At 43.4% G+C, this 20,626-nt stretch overlaps 1 protein-coding gene across 18 annotated transcripts in view; it reads left to right on the forward strand.

Moving 5' to 3' along the window:
- The window catches only part of camk2d1 (calcium/calmodulin-dependent protein kinase (CaM kinase) II delta 1), a 154,806-nt gene that overhangs the window by 96,602 nt on the left and 37,578 nt on the right, over positions 1-20,626 (forward strand). For all 18 annotated transcript variants that reach the window (XR_012382377.1, XR_012382382.1, XR_012382379.1 and 15 more), the window contains exons 7-11: positions 9,569-9,671; positions 12,285-12,368; positions 14,806-14,900; positions 17,586-17,708; positions 18,218-18,301. Coding sequence is in view for 12 of the 18 variants with exons in the window: in NM_001114708.2 (NP_001108180.1) it covers positions 9,569-9,671; positions 12,285-12,368; positions 14,806-14,900; positions 17,586-17,708; positions 18,218-18,301 (489 nt within the window). In the remaining 6 variants the exon portion in view is untranslated. The remainder of the gene's footprint in view (positions 1-9,568; positions 9,672-12,284; positions 12,369-14,805; positions 14,901-17,585; positions 17,709-18,217; positions 18,302-20,626) is intronic.

Consider the following 20,626-nt stretch of genomic DNA (forward strand, 5'->3'; position numbering starts at 1 on the left):
CATTATGGTTATCTTTGTTTGACTATCATTAAACACCTACATACCTCACAGCTGATTGTTTCAATTCAATTCAATCTTAGCCAGAATAAAATCTTAAACTTAGTTTACCCCTAAGCCAGCGGTTCTCAATTCCGGTTTTCAGACCTCAACGTCTTGCACATTTTATCCTACTTGACACACAAGGATCAGTTCATGGATCTCTCTGTTATCAAGCCAATGATCTGAATTAGGAATGTTACGTAAGGAAGACATATAAATTGTGCATGGCAGGGCAGCCAGGGGACCGGAATTGAGAACCACTGCCTTAAGCGAAGATCAAAAAAGAACTTCGCTTCAGTATATCAAGTGTGGCCAAGAACACACACATATTCACACACACATTGGATTTTCATTTATTCTGTATAAATTCCCTGCTAAAAAAAAACAAAAAAAAAACAGAATATCCTGGAAAGGTATGTTTTGATGCTGATATGGTAGACTTGCTGGTTTCAGTGCTTTTTTTTACTGGTCTCAAGGTTGGTCCTGAGATCAGCAAGACCAGCATTGAGACCAGCAAGACCTATGGTGAGCACAAGGTCAAAAATTCCTGGTATACATATGGTCTCCACAATGTGCTGAAGACCAGGACCACATATACAGTACACACACAGTTTTATTTCATCATTTTGGATTGTTTGTAAGGTATGAAACGCAATGACTGCATGACAGTTTGAACTGCACTCCCTAGCATGTTAGCACCTTGATCTTCAAAATCCACCAAGTAAATGCTGAATAAACTAACTGCATGTGACAAACTAGCCTTACTTTATATACTGTATGTACTATTCTACTTGTCTATCTCTCTCTCTCTGTTTTAATATGTGCAGGTTTTTTTTTTTTAGTAAATACTCCTTCCAGACTCCCCTGGCATACGAGTGTGTTCAGTGTACAATACTGATAATGACATAACCCCCATGGAAACCAGTATAATATCATTTCTACAAATCATAGGCGTATATCAATTACATGTTGTAACAGCAGTTCCCCTTCGGGGGGAACTTCAGCACTATAAGTGGATTTGATTGTAAAATCCACGCATTGGGAGGTTCGGTTCAGAAGCTACTCGTCTGAAAGAGTATTGAACGGGCCAATTAAGAATAAATTGGCAGCGCAAGCCTGCGCAGGTGAGCGGCATAAGCAATCAACTGAGTATATAAGCTCACCTGGCGCAGCAGACGCTATCCTTTTCGCTTCAGAGACTTTCTGATCGAGTCGATGAGGGTTCCTCCTGCTGTGACCAGCGATTCTGAGCGAACGAGAGCATTCTCCCGGTCCAGAGTGTGTACACGCAGTGGCAGACGGTCGAGCTGGGTTTCTCCCTTGCCTGGCGTTCTTTGGGTCCGGTCCTCCAGAGCGGTGCGTATAAAGTTGCAAACTTCACAGAAAGAGCAACACAGTTGTGCAGCACGTCCTTATCAGGACGGCGCTCCGACTGTGCGTTTCTGGATGCGGTGGTTTCCTGTCCTCGGATGATGGGCGCGGGCACTGTGTTACATGTCTGGGGGTCCAGCATGTTAATGCGCTGCTCGCGGGCAGTTCATGTCGTCATTGCGATGCCATGACTGTTGCGCAAGATCGCGGTTAGCCTTTGCAAAAGGGCGAACCACCCCAGTTGTCCCCTGCTCTGCAGCGGGCACTCGGGCAGATCTGAGGGTTTCAGCGAGAGATAATCCGTCGCCCACGGGCCCGCGGACCTCCCGCTCCTCTAAGCGCTCCATCCAAGCTTCGGGCGGGGGAAGCGATCCGTCTAACAGATGGTAGCCCTTACGCCCGATGACACCGGAGACCAGATGTCCACCGCGGCATCGGAGGGTGGGCTTTCATTGTCCGATGATGATCCAGACCCGCTCGCCCCCTTCGGGCTGGTGAGCGCTGTCACTACGGATCCTGAAACGGACATGTTAGCCGTGCTTTCCCGGGCTGCTTCGGCCGTGGGTTGGAGATGGTTTATCCCCCAGCTCCGCGGCCGGACCGACTAGAGGGGCGTTCCCTTCTTCCCGGAGGTGCACAGTAGGCTCACGCGGTCTTGTAAAGCACTTTTTTCTGCTCGTGCTGCGTGTTCCTCCACCCTAACCACTCTTGACGGTGAAACAGCCAGGGGGTATGTGGCGATTCCTCAGGTTGAGTGCGCGATGGCGGTAAATCCGCGCGGCGCCTCTTCTTGGCGGGGTCCGCCTCGTCTCCCATCCAAAGCCTGTAAGTTATCTACCTCCCTCGGAGCTAGAGCTTACATAGCTGCGGGCCAGGCTGCTTCCGCCTTGCATGCGATAGCCACCTACCAGCGCTACCAAGCGCAGGCGCTGGCCGAGCTGCACGAGGGTGGGTCCAACCCAGGCTTACGAGCTTCGCACCGCCGCCGACTTAGCTCTTCGGACTACTGAGTCCGCTGCGTGTGCGTTGGGGAGGACGATGTCCACATTAGTGGTCCAGGAGCGCCACCCCTGGCTGATATGCACAAAGTCGACAAAGTCCGCTTTCTTGACTTCCCCATATCCCCAGCCAGGTTCGGCGACACTGTCTGTGAATTCACCCAGGAATTCAAGGCGGTGAGAGAGCAGTTGGTGGGTGATGTCTTATCGGCGGTCCGTAGCCCGCTCCGCCCGCCGTGCCATTCATACCTGCTCCTCGCCGAAGGCGCCCGCCTACGAGAGCTGCTCCGCCCCCGCACACGCCTAAGGCGAAGCGAGCGCGTCGGGCACCTCGGAAGCAGGCAGCCCCCCTGCCCAGAACGCCGCTAAGTCCGGCAACGGACCGCGAAGCGCCCCTGGGACAGGCCATCTGGAGAAGAGGGAACTTGCTCTTTCCCCGCTGGAGGGCGGGGCCCCATTTCCAACGGCACTTTTTACTGCCATGAAAACATTATGAAAGGGCACTTTTCATTTCCCCAGATGTGACAGCCCGAAATCTGCCAGTCTGGGACGCTATGCTTTCTAGCTTGCAGATTCGGTGCGTTTCGCCAGTGGCTCACGAGCGCTGGGAGGACGGTCTCCTTTCTCCCACCCCTCGAGCCTCCCCTCCGGAGCTCGGGTTTGGAGTGAGAGCAAATATCTCACCTCCAGCTTTTCCGTGGGACCCGCGAGCTTCCCGGATCAGCACACCCACTCCGCGCTGCCCCACTGCTGGTACGTCAGCGATTGTAGCGATGAGTCCATTAGCGAGAGCTCTGCCTGCCTGGTTAGCGCGGGCCAGCTCTTCGCGGTGGCTCATACGCACAATCAGACTCGGCTATGCGATTCAGTTCGCGAAACGGCCCCCCAAGTCACGGGTGTGTATTCACCAGGGTCAGCCCCCTGTCCGCCCCTGTCTTGCGAGAGGAGATTGCTGTCCTCCTGGCGAAGGATGCAATCGAGCCGCTCCCTCCAGCCGAGATGGAGAGCGGGTTTTACAGCCCACGCTTCATCGTGCCCAAAAGAGCGGTGGGTCACGGCCAATCCTAGATCTGCGCGTTTTGAACCGCTGCCTGCACAAGCTGCCGTTCAGAATGCTCACGCAGAAGCGCATCCTCCGGTGCGTTCGTCCTCTGGGTTGGTCTGCAGCATTAGACCTGATGGACGCGTATTTCCATGTCTCCACTCTTCCTCGCCACCGACAGTTTCTGCGGTTTGCGTTTGAAGGTCGAGCTTGGCAATACAAAGCCCTCCCCTTCGGGCTCTCTCTGTCTCCGCGGGTCCTCACCAAGCCCGCGGAGGGTGCCTCAGCGCCCCTTCGGCTCGCGGGCATCTGCATACTCAATTTCTTTACGACTGGCTGAATTGCCCTCTCTTTTGATTATGCACAGAGTTGATTATGCACAGAGACAAAGTGCTCTGGCACTTCCACCTGTGGGGGTTTCAGGTCAACCGAGAAAAGAGCAAACTCGCCCCCGTGCAGAGGATCTCTTCTCTCGGGCTGGAGCTGGACTCGGTCACCATGGCAGCGCGCCTCTCCGGAGAGCGCGCTCAGCTGATGCTGTACTGTCTGAGAGAGCTCGACAGTAAAATAGTGGTCCCACTGAAACTATTTCAGAGGCTCCTGGGGCATATGGCATCCGCAGCCGCTTCATGCCGCTCGGATTATTCTATATGAGACCACTTCAGCACTGGCTTCACGATCGAGTCCCCAGACGCGCATGGCACGCGCGCGCACACCGAGTCTCTGTTACTGCGCTGTGTCGCCGCGCCCTCAGCCCTTGGAGCGACCCCTCGTTCCTACAGGCCTGGGTGTCTCTAGAACAGGCGTCCAGTCTTGTTGTCGTTTCAGCAGACGCTTCCAACACGGGCTGGGGGGCTGTGCGTTGCGGGCATGCGGCTGCGGACCTGTGGAAAGGTACCCAGTTGCATTGGCATATCGCCTGGAGCTGTTGGCAGTGTTCCCCGCTCTCCACCGTTTTTTTCCGGTGTTGGAGCGGCAACACGTGCTGGTCAGGACGGACAGTACGGCGGCGGTGGCGTATATCAGCCGTATAGGGGGTATGCGCTCTCGCCGCATGTCTCAGCTCGCCCGCCGTCTGCTCCTCTGGAGTCATCCGCGGCTGAAATCGCTGCACGCCATTCATATTCAGGCAAGCTCAACCGTGCAGCCGATGCGCTCTCACGGCAGCCTTGCGTCCTGGAGAATGGAGACTCCACCCCGAGTCTGTTCAGCTGATATGGGCGCGATTCGGGGAAGCCCAGATCGATCTGTTGCTTCCCCCGAGATCGCTCATTGCCAGTTGTTCTTTCCCTGACCGAGTGCTCTCGGCACGGATGCACTGGCTTACAGCTGGCCTCGGGGCACGCGCAATACGCGTTTCCCCTAGTGAGCCTGCTCGCGCAGTTACTGTGCATGGTCAGGGAGGACGAGGAACAGGTTGCTGGTTGCGCCCCTCTGGCTCAACCGGACCTGGATGTCAGAGCTCTCCCTCGCGATAGCCCTCCCCTGGCAGTCCCTTCGAGAGAGCACCTACTCTCTCAGGGACAGGGCACCACCTGGCACCCTCGCCGATCTTTGAAGAGATTTTTAGACGCGAGGAAGACTTAGGTAACCTCCGATTGCGGTGGCTAATACCGTCACTCGGGCTAGAGCCCCCTCCCCGAGCGCGCCTATGCCCTGACGTGAAGTCTATTCACTGAATGGTGTGTCTCTCGCTGAGAAGACCCCCGTAATTTGCCAGATCAGCGTTGTGCTTTCTTTACGCCGAGAGAAGTTGGAGAGCAGGCTGTCGCCCTCCACACTCAAGGTTACGTGGCTGCCATCTCCGCTCTCATAACGCGGTGGCTGGCAGCACCGTGGGAACGCATAACCTCATCATCCGGTTCCTCAGGGGCGTTAAGCGAATTAATCCACCCCGCCCCCTCTCATGCCCTCTTAGGATCTCGCCCTCGCTACACAAGCCGCGTCAGATCCCTTCGATCCTCGACTCAGTATTTTCTGTCCCTGAAGACAGCTCTGCTGGTCGCGTTGATATCGATTAGAGGGTCGGGGACCCGGAGGCATTTTCCGGTCAGTGACTCGTGCCTGTAATTGGGCTGGCTTCTCTCACGTATGAGACCCCGCCCGCGATATGTGCCCAAGGTTCCTACCACTCCGTTTTAATACGAGGTAGTGAGCCTGCAAGCGCTGCCCTCGGAGGAGGCAGACCCAGCCCTTCTTTATTGTCCAGTTCGCGTTTTGCGTATTATCCGGACCGCACTCAGAGTTTAGATCATCTGAGCAGCTCTTCGTCTGTTATAGCGGTCGGCAGCAGGGAAGTGCCGTACCGAAATAAGTTCCCACTAGATTGTGGATGCCTTTCTTTCACTATCAGAGCCGAGATGAGCCGCGTCCCCCGAGAGCGCGTGCGCACTCCACTCGGAGCTTCGCATCCTCTCGAGCGCGCGCACGCGGCGCCCCTCTAACAGACATCTGTAGAGCTGCGGGCTGGGTGACACCCAACACATTTGCAAGGTTTTACAATCTGCGAGTGGAGCCGGTTTCCTCAAGGGTATTAGGTAACCCTTGGTGATTGAGGAAACAATTCGGTAGGGTGTTGAAACACGCTTGCTGCGCCATTTTCCCTAACACGGAGATACGTGCGCCTTTTTATCTGTCAGTAAAGTTCCCCGTCAGGTGAGCCCTGCAGATTCCTCCGTGGCCCCCAGCACTGACTCAGCGGAGGAGTCACTTGCTGGCCCACTACGTTGTAGGTCTGCCCGCTGGTCAGCCCGCGTTTTGGGTAAAGGTGCCTGCTATGCGTGGTCCCCACTAGGCGATCCCATATGCTTATTCAGCCACGGTTAAGTCCCCCCCCCCCTGGGCGGACCCGTGTCTTCCCTCCTCGCTAACCACTCTTTTGCTATGCGTACTCCCCCTTTTTAGGGCTAGTCCATATGTAAATTCTGCCATCTATCCCCCCTTGGGTAACGGATGGCCTCCGCAGCGTCCTCCCTATCGGGATTGCACGCTTCCCAACGTACTGTCGTATTTTCCTAGAATTATCTAGATGCTCACGACTTCCCAAAAAATATATATAAATCCGTAAAACTTCTGTTGAAGTAGGATAAATTAGGGCCAGGGACACGTTGGAGGACCGCGCCCCCCATGATGTGGGTGCGTCACGCTTGCTTGACTATCTCCTCATCGGGGGTGTTGGTAAGGTGCAGTCATTATGGCGCTTTCAATGGGCTCCCAATGCGTGGATTTTACAATCAAATCCACTTATAGTGCTGAAGTTCCCCCCGAAGGGGAACGTTCGAGGTTACTAAAGTAACCCTTCGTTCCCCGAGGAGGGGAACGGAAGCACTATACTCCGTCGCCATAATGACTGTCCCTTAGCTGTTGAAAGTCTCTTCAGCTTAAAAAGGATAGCGTCTGCTGCGCCAGGTGAGCTTATATACTCAGTTGATTGCTTATGCCGCTCACCTGCGCAGGCTTGCGCTGCCAATTTATTCTTAATTGGCCCGTTCAATACTCTTTCAGACGAGTAGCTTCTGAACCGAACCTCCCAATGCGTGGATTTTACAATCAAATCCACTTATAGTGCTTCCGTTCCCCTCCTCGGGGAACGAAGGGTTACTTTAGTAACCTCGAACGTTCTCAAACCATGTCCTGGTATACTTTTAATGCTTCAGATGTTTGTTCCTTTCGGACATACAGTAAGTGCCCTGCAAAGTGGAAATCATGGGATATTTTGCCATGATTCCAATTAGAAAGAAGTGTGTTCGTTTTGTCTGGCTAGACGTGGCTTGTACAGTATGCTAATGTGATGATTACGGTTTAGTGAACTTTCAGATTTCTGTAATAAGTTTCATAAGTAAACTTTAAGTTCAGTCCCTATGTACAAAGAGTAGAGAGCAGTAAACACTATGGAGGGAACATGTCAATCTTGGTTCATTTTTGCTGCACTCTTCTAACGAGCTGGTTATCTAAATCAGGTGTGTTAAACTAAATATGGGTAAAGTCTAGATGGGATAGAGCTGTGGATACTCTGGTCAATATAGCATCATTTTTGTGACACTGTACGACTATAATGAATATTTTTACAATACTGAAATCATTGAGGTAGAAGTAGGCATTAATAAAATACAATTTAAAGGGTAATTTAATGAGTAATACAAATACTTTTCCTTATAATTAGCGTTTTTTAATTCACTGTGCGGTTTGGGGTTGTGGTAGAGGTTAGTTAAACACAAATAATAGGTGATTTAATAAATAATATCAATAATTCACATTAACTTCCAATTACAGCTGTATCCTTTCTAGAAACAATCCAAAAGATGCAGAGCAGTGGCACTCCAGGACTAGGTTTGAGAATTGCTATTGTAATATACTCCATTTTATGCTTTAAAAGGCTCATATGGAAGGGGTTGTCTAAAGGTGTTTAGTTTGTATGTGAGGTGTCATCCCTGGTTTATGATTTCTTTATATCTTTTTCTTCACAAAAAAAAAATATAGGTTCTTTAAATGTTGACAAAGAGTTATTTCCATGTGCAGAGTTGCTGAATATGATATCATTATTTTTAGGGATGCTCCAATCAGGATATTTTCAGCCGATACAGAGTACTGATTCTTTGTCATGTAGATCTGTCGATACTGAATACCGATTCTGATGCTTTATAATGCATTAAGCATTTTTTTCCTTTAAGTATGATACTTAAGCGGAGATCTCGCCTTACCTAGGAGAATAAATGAAAGATGCTGCATATAATCCGTAAACACATCTCATGTCATGACTAGAAGCTGTTTTACATAATAACTCTAATGAAAAAATTGGAATTTAACATGTGTCTGTTAAGAAAAGTTTTGGACCACATATTTGATGCAAGAAGTTAAAATGCACACCTATAAATCCATTAATTCTTTACTGAAAGGAAACTACTATTAACCCATAAACTATAAAAGGCCTATAAACTACTATTAATTGCAATGAGTGTTCACAAGAAGTTATATTATTAATTAGCTAGGCCTGGGGTTGGGGCTCGTATGCAAGCACCTGGTGGCTGGGTTTTATCCCATGGAACCCGACCAGGCTCAGCCTGAAGGAGAATGGGTGGTAGTCGAAGGTTAGGACCACGACAACCCGATCGTCAGGCACAGAATCAAGCTCTTGGAAAACGAGATGTCACAGCAGCTTAAAACCCTGGAAAAATAACAAAGAGAGCTTCAAAACAAAGACTCGCGCCAATAGACTGTATTCACCATATTGTCTGCCGACGAACGGGCACTGCCATTTGAATCTTTTTGGCTCGAGACTTCCGGTCTCATTCACTTCAATTCATTTTTTGACGTTAAAAACTGCTTGTTATGCTGCTTGATGTTGCAATTTGATTTTTTTTTATTATATTATTCTACTTGGTCTGTATAGTCATGCAAACATTTGTTTGTAGAGTAAGCAGATTGACCATTTTTTGCCGTTTATTATTCCTAGTCATTTCTCCCATAGGCGACTGAATCGGAAGTTCTAAGACAATCGCGATAACAGACGCACTTCCGCATTTTAGAATAAGGTCAATAAATAGGTTGCACTGCATCTGTATATATTTTAGCTGTTGTGACACCAGCGCAATGATTACTCAAGCCCTCACGCTACTGATCTTTAGCTGATCGATCGGAGCATCCCTAATTATTTTCTTCTGTCTTGTTGAGTTGTGCAGAGATTGCTACTGACCTATTAATGTTTTTACAAATATTAATAAAAAAAAAAACATATATCGCTACAGATAAATGTATTTAGATTCATATCAGATAAAATTAATATTTGCACAAATAAGGTGTTCAGACATTTTAATCCATTTTAATCCAAATTAAGTGTTGCTATCTGATTAAAACATTAAGTCTGGTCGCAGTGCTCTTCTGCATAACACTACAAATGCTGGAACATTTTGAAAGACTTGGCTCAAAAATACATCCAAGCAAAAACATCTATCAAAAATGAATTTTCATGATCAGTTTTAGAAATGTTAAAAACTTGTTTTTGTGTTTTTGACTCAAGTCTTCTTTATTGCATCAGTTCTTTGAAGACTGATGTCCTCTTTTTTGCCTGTACCACAAGTAATTTGAATGAATTCCCTCATTTGTTTGTCTTTCACCAAAGCCAGAGAATCTTCTCTTAGCCAGCAAACTAAAGGGTGCAGCAGTGAAACTGGCTGATTTTGGCCTGGCTATCGAGGTACAGGGAGACCAGCAAGCATGGTTTGGTTAGTATTGACTTTTAAAACACTGGATTAAAATGTTATTGTACTATCACTATGCAAATTAGTCAATGACATGATAAGAGAGAAAATACTAATCAAACAGCATAGTCCACGTCAAATAAGAATTTCTGTGCACTCAGCATATTCCAGATAAACCAAGACATGCACAGTTTTTGTTTATCTATAGAAATGCTGGAGATAGCAGTAGAATAAAATTTATTTATTGATTTTAATGGATTATTAAATGATAATTAATTTATTCAAATGTCTTTAAGAGAATTGTTCACTCAAAATGGTAAATCATTTAATCACCCTTGACTTTCCAAACCAGTTTAAGGGCCCTATCATACACCCGGCGCAATTGTTATTTGCTAATATCAGCTCGGTGCAAGAGTCATTTTGAGATGTTGCGCCACGCTGTTTAAGTAGCAAATGCATTTGCGCTCATATGTGCGCCCTAAAAAAGCAGGCGTGTTTTGGCGCATTGCTGGTGCGTTGCTATTTTGAGAAACTATAATATTCTGTTCTTTAGACCTGAACAAAGCTGTTCTATTGTCTGGCACAGAATGCGCCTGGCTTACATACTGTTTAATACACACAAGATGTAGAGCAATACGCAAATATCTTTACATATGAAAAAGATATATAATATTAAGGATATATATATATAGGATATAAATATAAAGTATTAAAATATTACAAAACATATTATTTTCTAGCCTACATGAATTTAAAAACCACTGTCTTCATACTTTCTTCATCTCGGGAGGCTTTTTCCGTTTATTCAATTTGCTTTTGCATAATGTTATCATTATTAGCAATATTATTTATTATATGCATATTTATATTTTTTTTATTAAAAACAAGCTTAGATTTGTCCACCTGTCAGGTTTTAGACCATATGGGGCACAGCATGTGTATTAGGATATAACAGTTTTTGAACACACTTTGTTATTATTGTTCAATTATTCGTTTGCCGGAAACTAGAACTGAATTTAGAAACAGTTTTGAAACAAATATTTGCGCTTAACAAACTAAATTAATTATTTAATGGTTAACTGATGTCTGTGCGTACAAGGTTTCCCTATCCCCGAGAGCAAAAGTGAAACTAGATTATGAGATGCCTTATCTTTCAATCTCACGCTGTAGATGCTCTGTTTAACTGTTTTCTTGCTAATGAAATGCTCAGTTTTTACACCTACACTTACTTTACGTCATGTAAATAGCAAATGCGCTTATGGCGCAATGCAACTGCCTCTTAAAGGGAATAGAAGATGATTGTTTTTTTTCAAAACACACCTATAACTATAACTTTAAGAACATAAACTCAACCCTTATAGACCATGCGCCACAGCGCAAAGTGGATTTTTCCGTTCTTATATTAGCAAAAATGGATCCTGACATGCCCTGAAAGCATTTGTGCCCTGCGCTTTGCGCATGGATCGTCAAAATCGAGCATTAAGTGTTTTTGTGTGTACATAAAAAAGGACATAAAAGGAGATATTTTAAAGAAACCTGTAATCATTTACATGCATATTACAAAACACAAATATCATGGAAGTCAATAATTACAGGTTTAATTTCAAAATATACAGCAAAAATCAGTCCAAGGCACTCGAAAAATGTGGGAAAAATATAAGAAAGCCTTTATTGAATGGCTATTCCTTAAAACTGTGCCATTTCAGTGCTGTTTTAAGGAATAGCTAAGTCAATAAAGACTTTTTAATATTTAATTCCACAATTTTCGAGTGCCTTGGATTGATTTTTGTTGTTTATTTTGATGAATCCCTTACCCAAAGAGCGCAGACACATTATTTAAGCTACCCCTGGGCTCTTTTTGTTTGATTTTTGATTTTTCAAAATATCTTTGACATAACATTTGTAAAAAAAAAAATTATAACAACATACGTTTTCAGGTTTCTATAATTATTTTTTTAAAGGTTAATTATGTTTAAACTTTATTTTTTAAGTTATCCAAACTTTAAACGGATGTTTTAATTGATGTATGTTGGAATGATTCAGCTGAAAAATATAAGGCAGAAACATTTACATTTTTTTAGATTTTTTTTTTTACAATTTAGGAGGAAAGGTAAATATATTTATCTTATTTAAAAGAATTATGATTAAAACTCTACTGGCTTATTCACATACAATTTAATTACATTAGGGCTATTAATCAATCATTGTTTAAAAAAAATCGATGTAGCCTTTACCTGTTTTATTGTTTTAGTTTTTTTCTGTAAAATGGCTTTAATCACAGAAAAGACTGATCATTATGTTTTATGACCAAGCTTTATGTGGAAGTTGCGTGATTAGTCTTACATTTGGACAAACCCTGGTGGTGTTACCGTTTAATTACAATGATCTCTTGGGCTTTATACTCAGCTCCAGTTTTCCTCTTTGGCTGCACTCTCATTATGGGCTTGTTTGCCTCTAGGGCTTGATGGGACATCAGGGACTAAAGTTATTTTAGAATTAGGCTGCAATCCAAAGGCAAAACTGCCTTAAGTAAATTGTACTTGGGATAATTCAGGGAGAACTCATTTTGTAGACTGTTTAAAAGAGAAAAAGCTTTAAGTTTAAATGAGGTCACTGCTTTTTTTTTTTTTTTTCAAGGGTTTGCTGGAACTCCAGGTTATCTGTCTCCTGAGGTGCTGAGGAAGGAACCTTATGGCAAACCCGTAGACATGTGGGCATGCGGTAGGTAGTTAATCATTGGCATTTTTGCAGCTTGCAAGTGAGTTTTATTTCTGTATGTAGCTTTCTAACAATATTGCAGCATGTAGTTTGATCACAACACAAAATATAATACATTGAAAGTAATAGGTTGCTCACCTATTTCTAGTTTACTTTACTGTAATCATGTTCTTATCCCAATTTCCTCACTGTGTTTTTTTCAGGTATTTTCAACATTTTGCTAGCAAAGGAATATTTGTCTTTATTTGTGTTCCTGAATGTAATATGTTATTTAGAAAGATAACATTTTGCTGCTGTTTCATCCACATATAATCTTTCTTGCCTGCCACACTGTGGCAGAGTGTGTTTTTGTGTGTGTGTGTGTGTGTATGCATTTACAAGTTTAATATTTGGGTTCAAAGAACAAAAACTTACATTAAATTCAGAATCAAGAAAAGTGAATGAAATTATGAGAATGAACACTACTTTCAACAGGCGTCACAGTGGCCCAGGGGGTTTTACGATCGCTGAAGAAGGTCGCTGGTTCGAGCCCCGGCTGGGTCAGTTGGCATTTGTGTGTGAAGTTTGCTTGTTCTCCACATGTGCTCCATTTTCACCCACAGTCCAAAGACATGTGGTATAGGTAAATTGAATAAACTAAATTGGCCGTAGTGTATGGGTGTTTTCCGGTGTTGGGTCGCAGCTGGAAGGATATATGGTGTGTAAAACATATGCTGAATAGGTTGGCGGTTCATTCCACTGTGGCGACCCCTGATTAATAAAGGGACTAAGCCAATAAGAAAATGCATGGACACTACTTTCTACTTTTGCTGAAATAAAATTTATTAAGAAAGATTTTTTCTTATGTATATTTTGCAAAAATAAAATAAATAAATAAATAAATAAATAAATAAACAGGTCAATCTATTTTGCCACCTAAAATAATTATTTTTAATTGGTAGTTAGTTATAAAAAATTTTATGTTTAAAAATCTTCTGTCCATTACACAGCACATTCATTCATTTATTACGTGCTCACTTATTCAGCACATTTTTACACAGCGAATGTCTTTCCAGCCGCAACCCATCTCTGGGAAACATCCACACACACTCATTCACACTCATAAACTCTTACCTTATTCATCTGTACCGCATGTCTTTGGACTGTGGGGGGAAACCTGAGCACCCGGAGGAAACCCACGCGAATGCAGGGAGAACATGCAAACTCCACACAGAAACGCCAGTTGACCCAGCCGAGGCTAGAACATGCAACCTTCTTGGTGTGAAGTGACAGCACTACCTACTGCACCACTGCCTTGCCCTTACACAGCACATTGAAAAATAATTACAATTTCACAAGAGAACTCTTATATTATTATATATTGATGGTGATTTATATAATCATTATCATGTTGCCATTTTTTAAGTGACTGTATACTCACGGCCACTTTATTAGGTACACCTTACTAGTACCTGGTTGGACCCTTTTGCCTTCCGGACTGCTTTAATCCTTCGTGACATAGTTTCAACAAGATACTGGAAACAATTCTTAGAGATTTTGGCATGATAGCATCACACAGTTGCTGCAGATTTGTCGGCTGCACATCCATGATGCGAATCTCCCATTCCACCTCATCCCAAATGTGCTCTATGGATTGACATCTGATGATTGTGGAGGCCATTTGAGTAGCGAACTCATTGTCATGGTCAAGAAACCAGTCTGAGATGATTCGTGCTTTATGACATGGCGCGTTATCCTGCTGAAAATAGCCATCAGAAGATGGGTATACTTTGGTCATAAAGAGAAGGACATAGTCAGCAACAATACTGTGGTAGTCTGTGACATTTACACGATGCTCAATTGGTACTAATGGGCCAATAGTGTGCCACAAAAATGTCCTCACACCACCACCTCCACTGCTGCTCACTGGATCTTATCGCTTTTTCAGGTCATTCTCTGTAAACCCCAGAGGTGGTTATGAGTGAAAATTTAAGTAAATCGGCAGTTTCTGAAATACTCAGACCAGCCAGTCAGGCACCAACAACCATGGCACATTGAAAGTCACTTAAATCATGATTCTTTCCCATTCTGATGCTCAGTTTGAACTGCAGCAGATTGTCTTGATCATCTCTACATGCCTAATTGCATCGAGTTGCTGCAATGTGATTGGCTGATTAGAAATTTGCGTCAACAAGCAGTAAGAAAGGTGTACCTAATAAAGTAGTCGGTGAGTGTACGGTTTCTATAGCTGTATCAAAAAAAATATTGTCTGTAGTAAGCATCAGGAAGTTATTGAGCCTTCTTTGGGTGATCTTAATGCATTATATATATATATATATATATATATATATATATATATATATATATATATATATATATATATATATATATATAAAAGAAATAATGCATTTTATATATTTGATACTTACAAATATTTCCATTGCCTTTTTTTTATCAATAGGTGTGATTCTTTACATCCTTCTTGTGGGTTACCCTCCTTTCTGGGATGAAGACCAACATCGACTTTACCAACAGATCAAAGCTGGTGCATATGATGTAAGAACATTAGATAATAAATATGATGTTATTTATACAGTAACTAAACCATACTATATGAATGCTTAATTTTTTTTATAAACTCTAACAGTTAATAAGAGAAAGAAACACAGGCTGACCACAAATCATATTTTGCATGATATATTTTGTGCTAGGCAAATCTTTTTTCCCCTCAGAAAATTAGTGACAGAGGAGGAGTCCGCTGGCTTTTGTCCTGTTTGGCTCAGATGCGCAATTCTGTCATTTATTAGGATGAGGCTGAATTATTCCCAAGTGCCTTTTCACACACATCCTCATGCACTCAAAAAAATGACATTTGCTGCTTGTTCAAACTACTGTACTTATTTTATATGAGTTGAAACAACACAATTCTTAGGTTTTTGGGGAGACAACTCAATTGTTTCATGTATGTTCATTTAAAATCGTAAAAACTAATAATTAACTTCATTCCTTCAAATTGTCCCCACACAAATGAATTGTGTGGAACCGTGACTTTTAGTGTGTGGATTGTCTAAAATGCTGTTATTTATTCACAGGAAATGCAGAAATTGTTAAAGCAATGTCGTAATTACAGTGGTGTAAAGTAATGAATTTCAAATACTCAAATTATTCTAGTTGATTATTATTTCTCAGAAATTGTACTTTACTAAGTAGTTAAATAATGTGTACTTTTACATTTTCTCAAGTACATTTTTAGTGCTGCAACGGTATTTTTACTTTCTTCAACATGCAGTCACTACTTTGTTTATTCTTTCTTGTCTGACGTGATTGGCTAAGTTGAACAATTTAGTTCCCTGATTCCCATCTAGCCTTATCACGCACAGAAAATATTTACACCAGAATTACCGACCTCAAGACGGATGCTTTATAAAAAATGCAGAAACTGGTACAGTGTGGAAGCATTCAAATGTTTATACACAACAACCAAGAGATTATTTAGACTGCATGTCAGTGATGAGAAGATAAATGATGCCTACTGTATGACGAGTAAAATCACCAAATGCTCTTAAAGGTGCTGTATGTACGTATTTGACTCTTCTGTAGTATAAAATACTATACTATGTTTGCAGATATTTAAGAAACATGCTGAGTGAGTCAGATACTCTGCTTTGAAAATGTGCTATGTGCCTGAACACCTGTCTGTTTTAGCCACTTTAACTGTCTCAATGCCAGTTTAGCCAATTTTTTTCAGCACCCTGGGTTATTTATTCAGTCAGGAAGGCTCTCAAAGTGTGTGTCTGTGACCGAAATGCAACCTCTGGTGGACAGTAGAAATAAGATTATATATATATATATATAATATATATATATATATATAGGGCTGTCAAATAATTAACGTTAAAATTAACATAATTAATCATGAAACGCAATTAATCATGATTAATTATGTTTAATCATTAATCACGAAATGCTTTATTACAGAAATAAAAACACAGGCATGTAAGTGCTATTTGAATTTCAAAACAATCAATGCCAATAACTAACAAAAATTATTTCCATGTTGGTTTCTAAGTTGACTATAGCAGGCCCGGTGAGCGAGGGATCCCTTAAAGGCAGAGAATAGGGCTTTGACAGATTGCGATTTCATCTGACCACTTTCACTGAGTACATTTACATGGACACCAATACTCTGCTTTTATGATTAAGATAGGCCTTATACTAATTAAGAGTCTACCGTGTAAGCAGCGATTTTTAAATACCTTAAAGTATCACATGAGTCCCGAAATGTGGAGGTTTTTCATGAGGTATCAAATTCCATTAAAACATTCTGAATGAAAATATGCTGAATGAGAGTAAACTGCTGAACTGCAGTTAAAGTCTAAAGATTAAAAGTGAAACGCCCGAAATTGCATGAAACTCTGGAGGAAGCTCTGGATAGCCTGGTGATGCGATATCAATTGTTTTATACTGAAACTTTTCATCTAAAGCACTTCCTTGGTCTTATCCATAATTCCTTGCACGTTAAACAGACGTTACACACGCAGGGCCAGAGCAAGCTGAACTGGCGCTCTAGGCAAACGACAATCACGCTGCCCTCAACCCGAAAATTAGCGAGGGTGGGGGTGGGTGTAGCGAATGAAAATGAGGAACGGGTTGTTCGCTTACTGTTATGCTGTCCAAGGCGGTCAAGTGGGTCGCACAACAGGAAATAAAAGAAAACTGCAACTGCGTTATTTGCGTTATTTGTTTAAGCTTTAATATTTCAAATCAATCACGTGTGTTAAAGTGCTAATTTTAAAAGCCCTAATATAGGGCTTCAAAAGCCTTTATATATATATATATATATATATATATATATATATATATATATATATATATATATATATAATCATAATATATATAGATAAAGATTATGATTATGTGAAAGAGATATTATACAGCTGCAGCATCCCTGTAGACACATTTAGACCACTGTAAGTTTTCCATGTCAGTGCTTTTTAAAACTGAACTGATGATCTGTTTCTGCATGTTAAAGAAAGTAAACACACTGTTGCTCACCAGAACCCAGATCAGAATCCATTGAACTATGTGTTCTGAAATCATAGTGTAAGTTCTGTTGGATGTGTTTGTGTGTGTGTGTGTGTGTGTGTGTGTGTGTGTGTGTGTGTGTGTGTGTGTGTGTGTGTGTGTGTGTGTGTGTGTGTGTGTGTGTGTGTGTGTGTGTGTGTGTGTGCATTTTTCTAGTTTCCCTCTCCTGAGTGGGACACAGTGACACCAGAGGCCAAAGATCTGATTAACAAGATGCTGACGATAAACCCTGCCAAACGCATTACCGCAGCTGAGGCACTCAAACACCCCTGGATCTGTGTATGTCCATTCACTCACACACACATGCACAAAAGTATTACAGCAGCTGAGACAATCTAACACAACTAGATAAAAAAAGCACACATACACATACTTTGCTATCTATATGTTGATTTACAGCTAACCCTAAAAGAAAACATTCAGCATTTTTTCTATTTAACATGACAACAATATGAATAATACATTTGTTACACTATTCTTATTCAGATTTATTTATTTAGCACCTGTTTTGTGAGTGGTGACAAAACACATTAAGTGTGTGTTAAGGATTTTTGCGTACAAAATAAAAAAAATGTTTGCATATGTTTGATATTTACTTTACACTTGAGCTGATTGTGGCAAACTTGAATGTGTCCTAAATGTGTGTGTTCTTGTTTTCACACAATGACTTCTTGCTTTTTTTCAAATGATTCAGATTTATATCAAGGATCTGTATGATTTTAGTTTTTGGAATTTAAGAAAAGATCTCCAACTGTTGTGAAGTTATTCTTTATTTGTCTGCATTATAGCAACGTTCCACAGTGGCTTCCATGATGCACAGACAGGAGACGGTGGAATGTCTGAAAAAGTTCAACGCCAGGAGGAAGCTTAAAGTAAGAAACACATTCATGCTATACTGTACTACAGTTAATGAATTTTAAAAAATCCCAACTTAAAATGGCATTCACAAAACTTTTATTTGCGTAATCTGATAATTCCATATAAAACAGGATCATATTTGAGACTTGTTTGAAACCTAGAGCTGTTAACACCTGGTCATTATGTGTGTTTTTTATGATTTGAGTGTGAAATGGACAGGTGAAAATACCCTCCAAAACGCATTTGAGACATACATAAATCCAGTCGCTCAAACCAATTCAGGAGGTGGTCTGGGGAGCATTCTATACAAAACTGGACAGGACTAAATGCATCTGGTTGTTAAAAAACTAACTTAGTAATATTTACTCCTCCTAAAAAAATAGTAAAATAATATTTACTCCTCCCAAAATTAAAAGTATAAACATGTGAAAGAAATAAAAGTGTTAAGGACTATATGAAGAAATAATATATCAGAAATAATAGAGAAAATTCAATAAGCAACAGAAACGTTCGAGGTTACTAAAGTAACCCTTCGTTCCCCGAGGAGGGGAACGGAAGCACTATAAGTGGATTTGATTGTAAAATCCACGCATTGGGAGGTTCGGTTCAGAAGCTACTCGTCTGAAAGAGTATTGAACGGGCCAATTAAGAATGAATTGGCAGCGCAAGCCTGCGCAGGTGAGCGGCATAAGCAATCAACTGAGTATATAAGCTCACCTGGCGCAGCAGACGCTATCCTTTTTAAGCTGAAGAGACTTTCAACAGCTAAGGGACAGTCATTATGGCGACGGAGTATAGTGCTTCCGTTCCCCTCCTCGGGGAACGAAGGGTTACTTTAGTAACCTCGAACGTTCCCCTTCGGGGGGAACTTCAGCACTATAAGTGGATTTGATTGTAAAATCCACGCATTGGGAGCCCATTGAAAGCGCCATAATGACTGCACCTTACCAACACCCCCGATGAGGAGATAGTCAAGCAAGCGTGACGCACCCACATCATGGGGGGCGCGGTCCTCCAACGTGTCCCTGGCCCTAATTTATCCTGCTTCAACAGAAGTTTTACGGATTTATATATATTTTTTGGGGTGTCGTGAGCATCTAGATAATTCTAGGAATACGACAGTACGTTGGGAAGCGTGCAATCCCGATAGGGAGGACGCTGCGGAGGCCATCCGTTACCCAAGGGGGGATAGATGGCAGAATTTACATATGGACTAGCCCTAAAAAAGGGGGAGTACGCATAGCAAAAGAGTGGTTAGCGGGGAGGGAAGACACGGGTCCGCCCAGGGGGGGGGGGGGACTTAACCGTGGCTGAATAAGCATATGGGATCGCCTAGTGGGGACCACGCATAGCAGACACCTTTACCCAAAACGCGGGCTGACCAGCGGGCAGACCTACAACGTAGTGGGCCAGCAAGTGACTCCTCCGCTGAGTCAGTGCTGGGGGCCACGGAGGAATCTGCAGGGCTCACCTGACGGGGAACTTTACTGACAGATAAAAAGGCGCACGTATCTCCGTGTTAGGGAAAATGGCGCAGCAAGCGTGTTTCAACACCCTACCGAATTGTTTCCTCAATCACCAAGGGTTACCTAATACCCTTGAGGAAACCGGCTCCACTCGCAGATTGTAAAACCTTGCAAATGTGTTGGGTGTCACCCAGCCCGCAGCTCTACAGATGTCTGTTAGAGGGGCGCAGCGTGCGCGCGCTCGAGAGGATGCGAAGCTCCGAGTGGAGTGCGCACGCGCTCTCGGGGGACGCGGCTCATCTCGGCTCTGATAGTGAAAGAAAGGCATCCACAATCTAGTGGGAACTTATTTCGGTACGGCACTTCCCTGCTGCCGACCGCTATAACAGACGAAGAGCTGCTCAGATGATCTAAACTCTGAGTGCGGTCCGGATAATACGCAAAACGCGAACTGGACAATAAATAAGGGCTGGGTCTGCCTCCTCCGAGGGCAGCGCTTGCAGGCTCACTACCTCGTATTAAAACGGAGTGGTAGGAACCTTGGGCACATATCGCGGGCGGGGTCTCATACGTGAGAGAAGCCAGCCCAATTACAGGCACGAGTCACTGACCGAAAAATGCCTCCGGGTCCCCGACCCTCTAATCGATATCAACGCGACCAGCAGAGCTGTCTTCAGGGACAGAAATATACTGAGTCGAGGATCGAAGGGATCTGACGCGAGGGCGAGATCCTAAGAGGGCATGAGAGGGGGCGGGGTGGATTAATTCGCTTAACGCCCCTGAGGAACCGGATGATGAGGTTATGCGTTCCCACGGTGCTGCCAGCCACCGCGTTATGAGAGCGGAGATGGCAGCCACGTAACCTTGAGTGTG

The sequence above is a fragment of the Danio rerio genome, chromosome 7 (assembly GCF_049306965.1).
Source record: "Danio rerio strain Tuebingen ecotype United States chromosome 7, GRCz12tu, whole genome shotgun sequence".
NCBI lineage: Eukaryota > Metazoa > Chordata > Actinopteri > Cypriniformes > Danionidae > Danio > Danio rerio.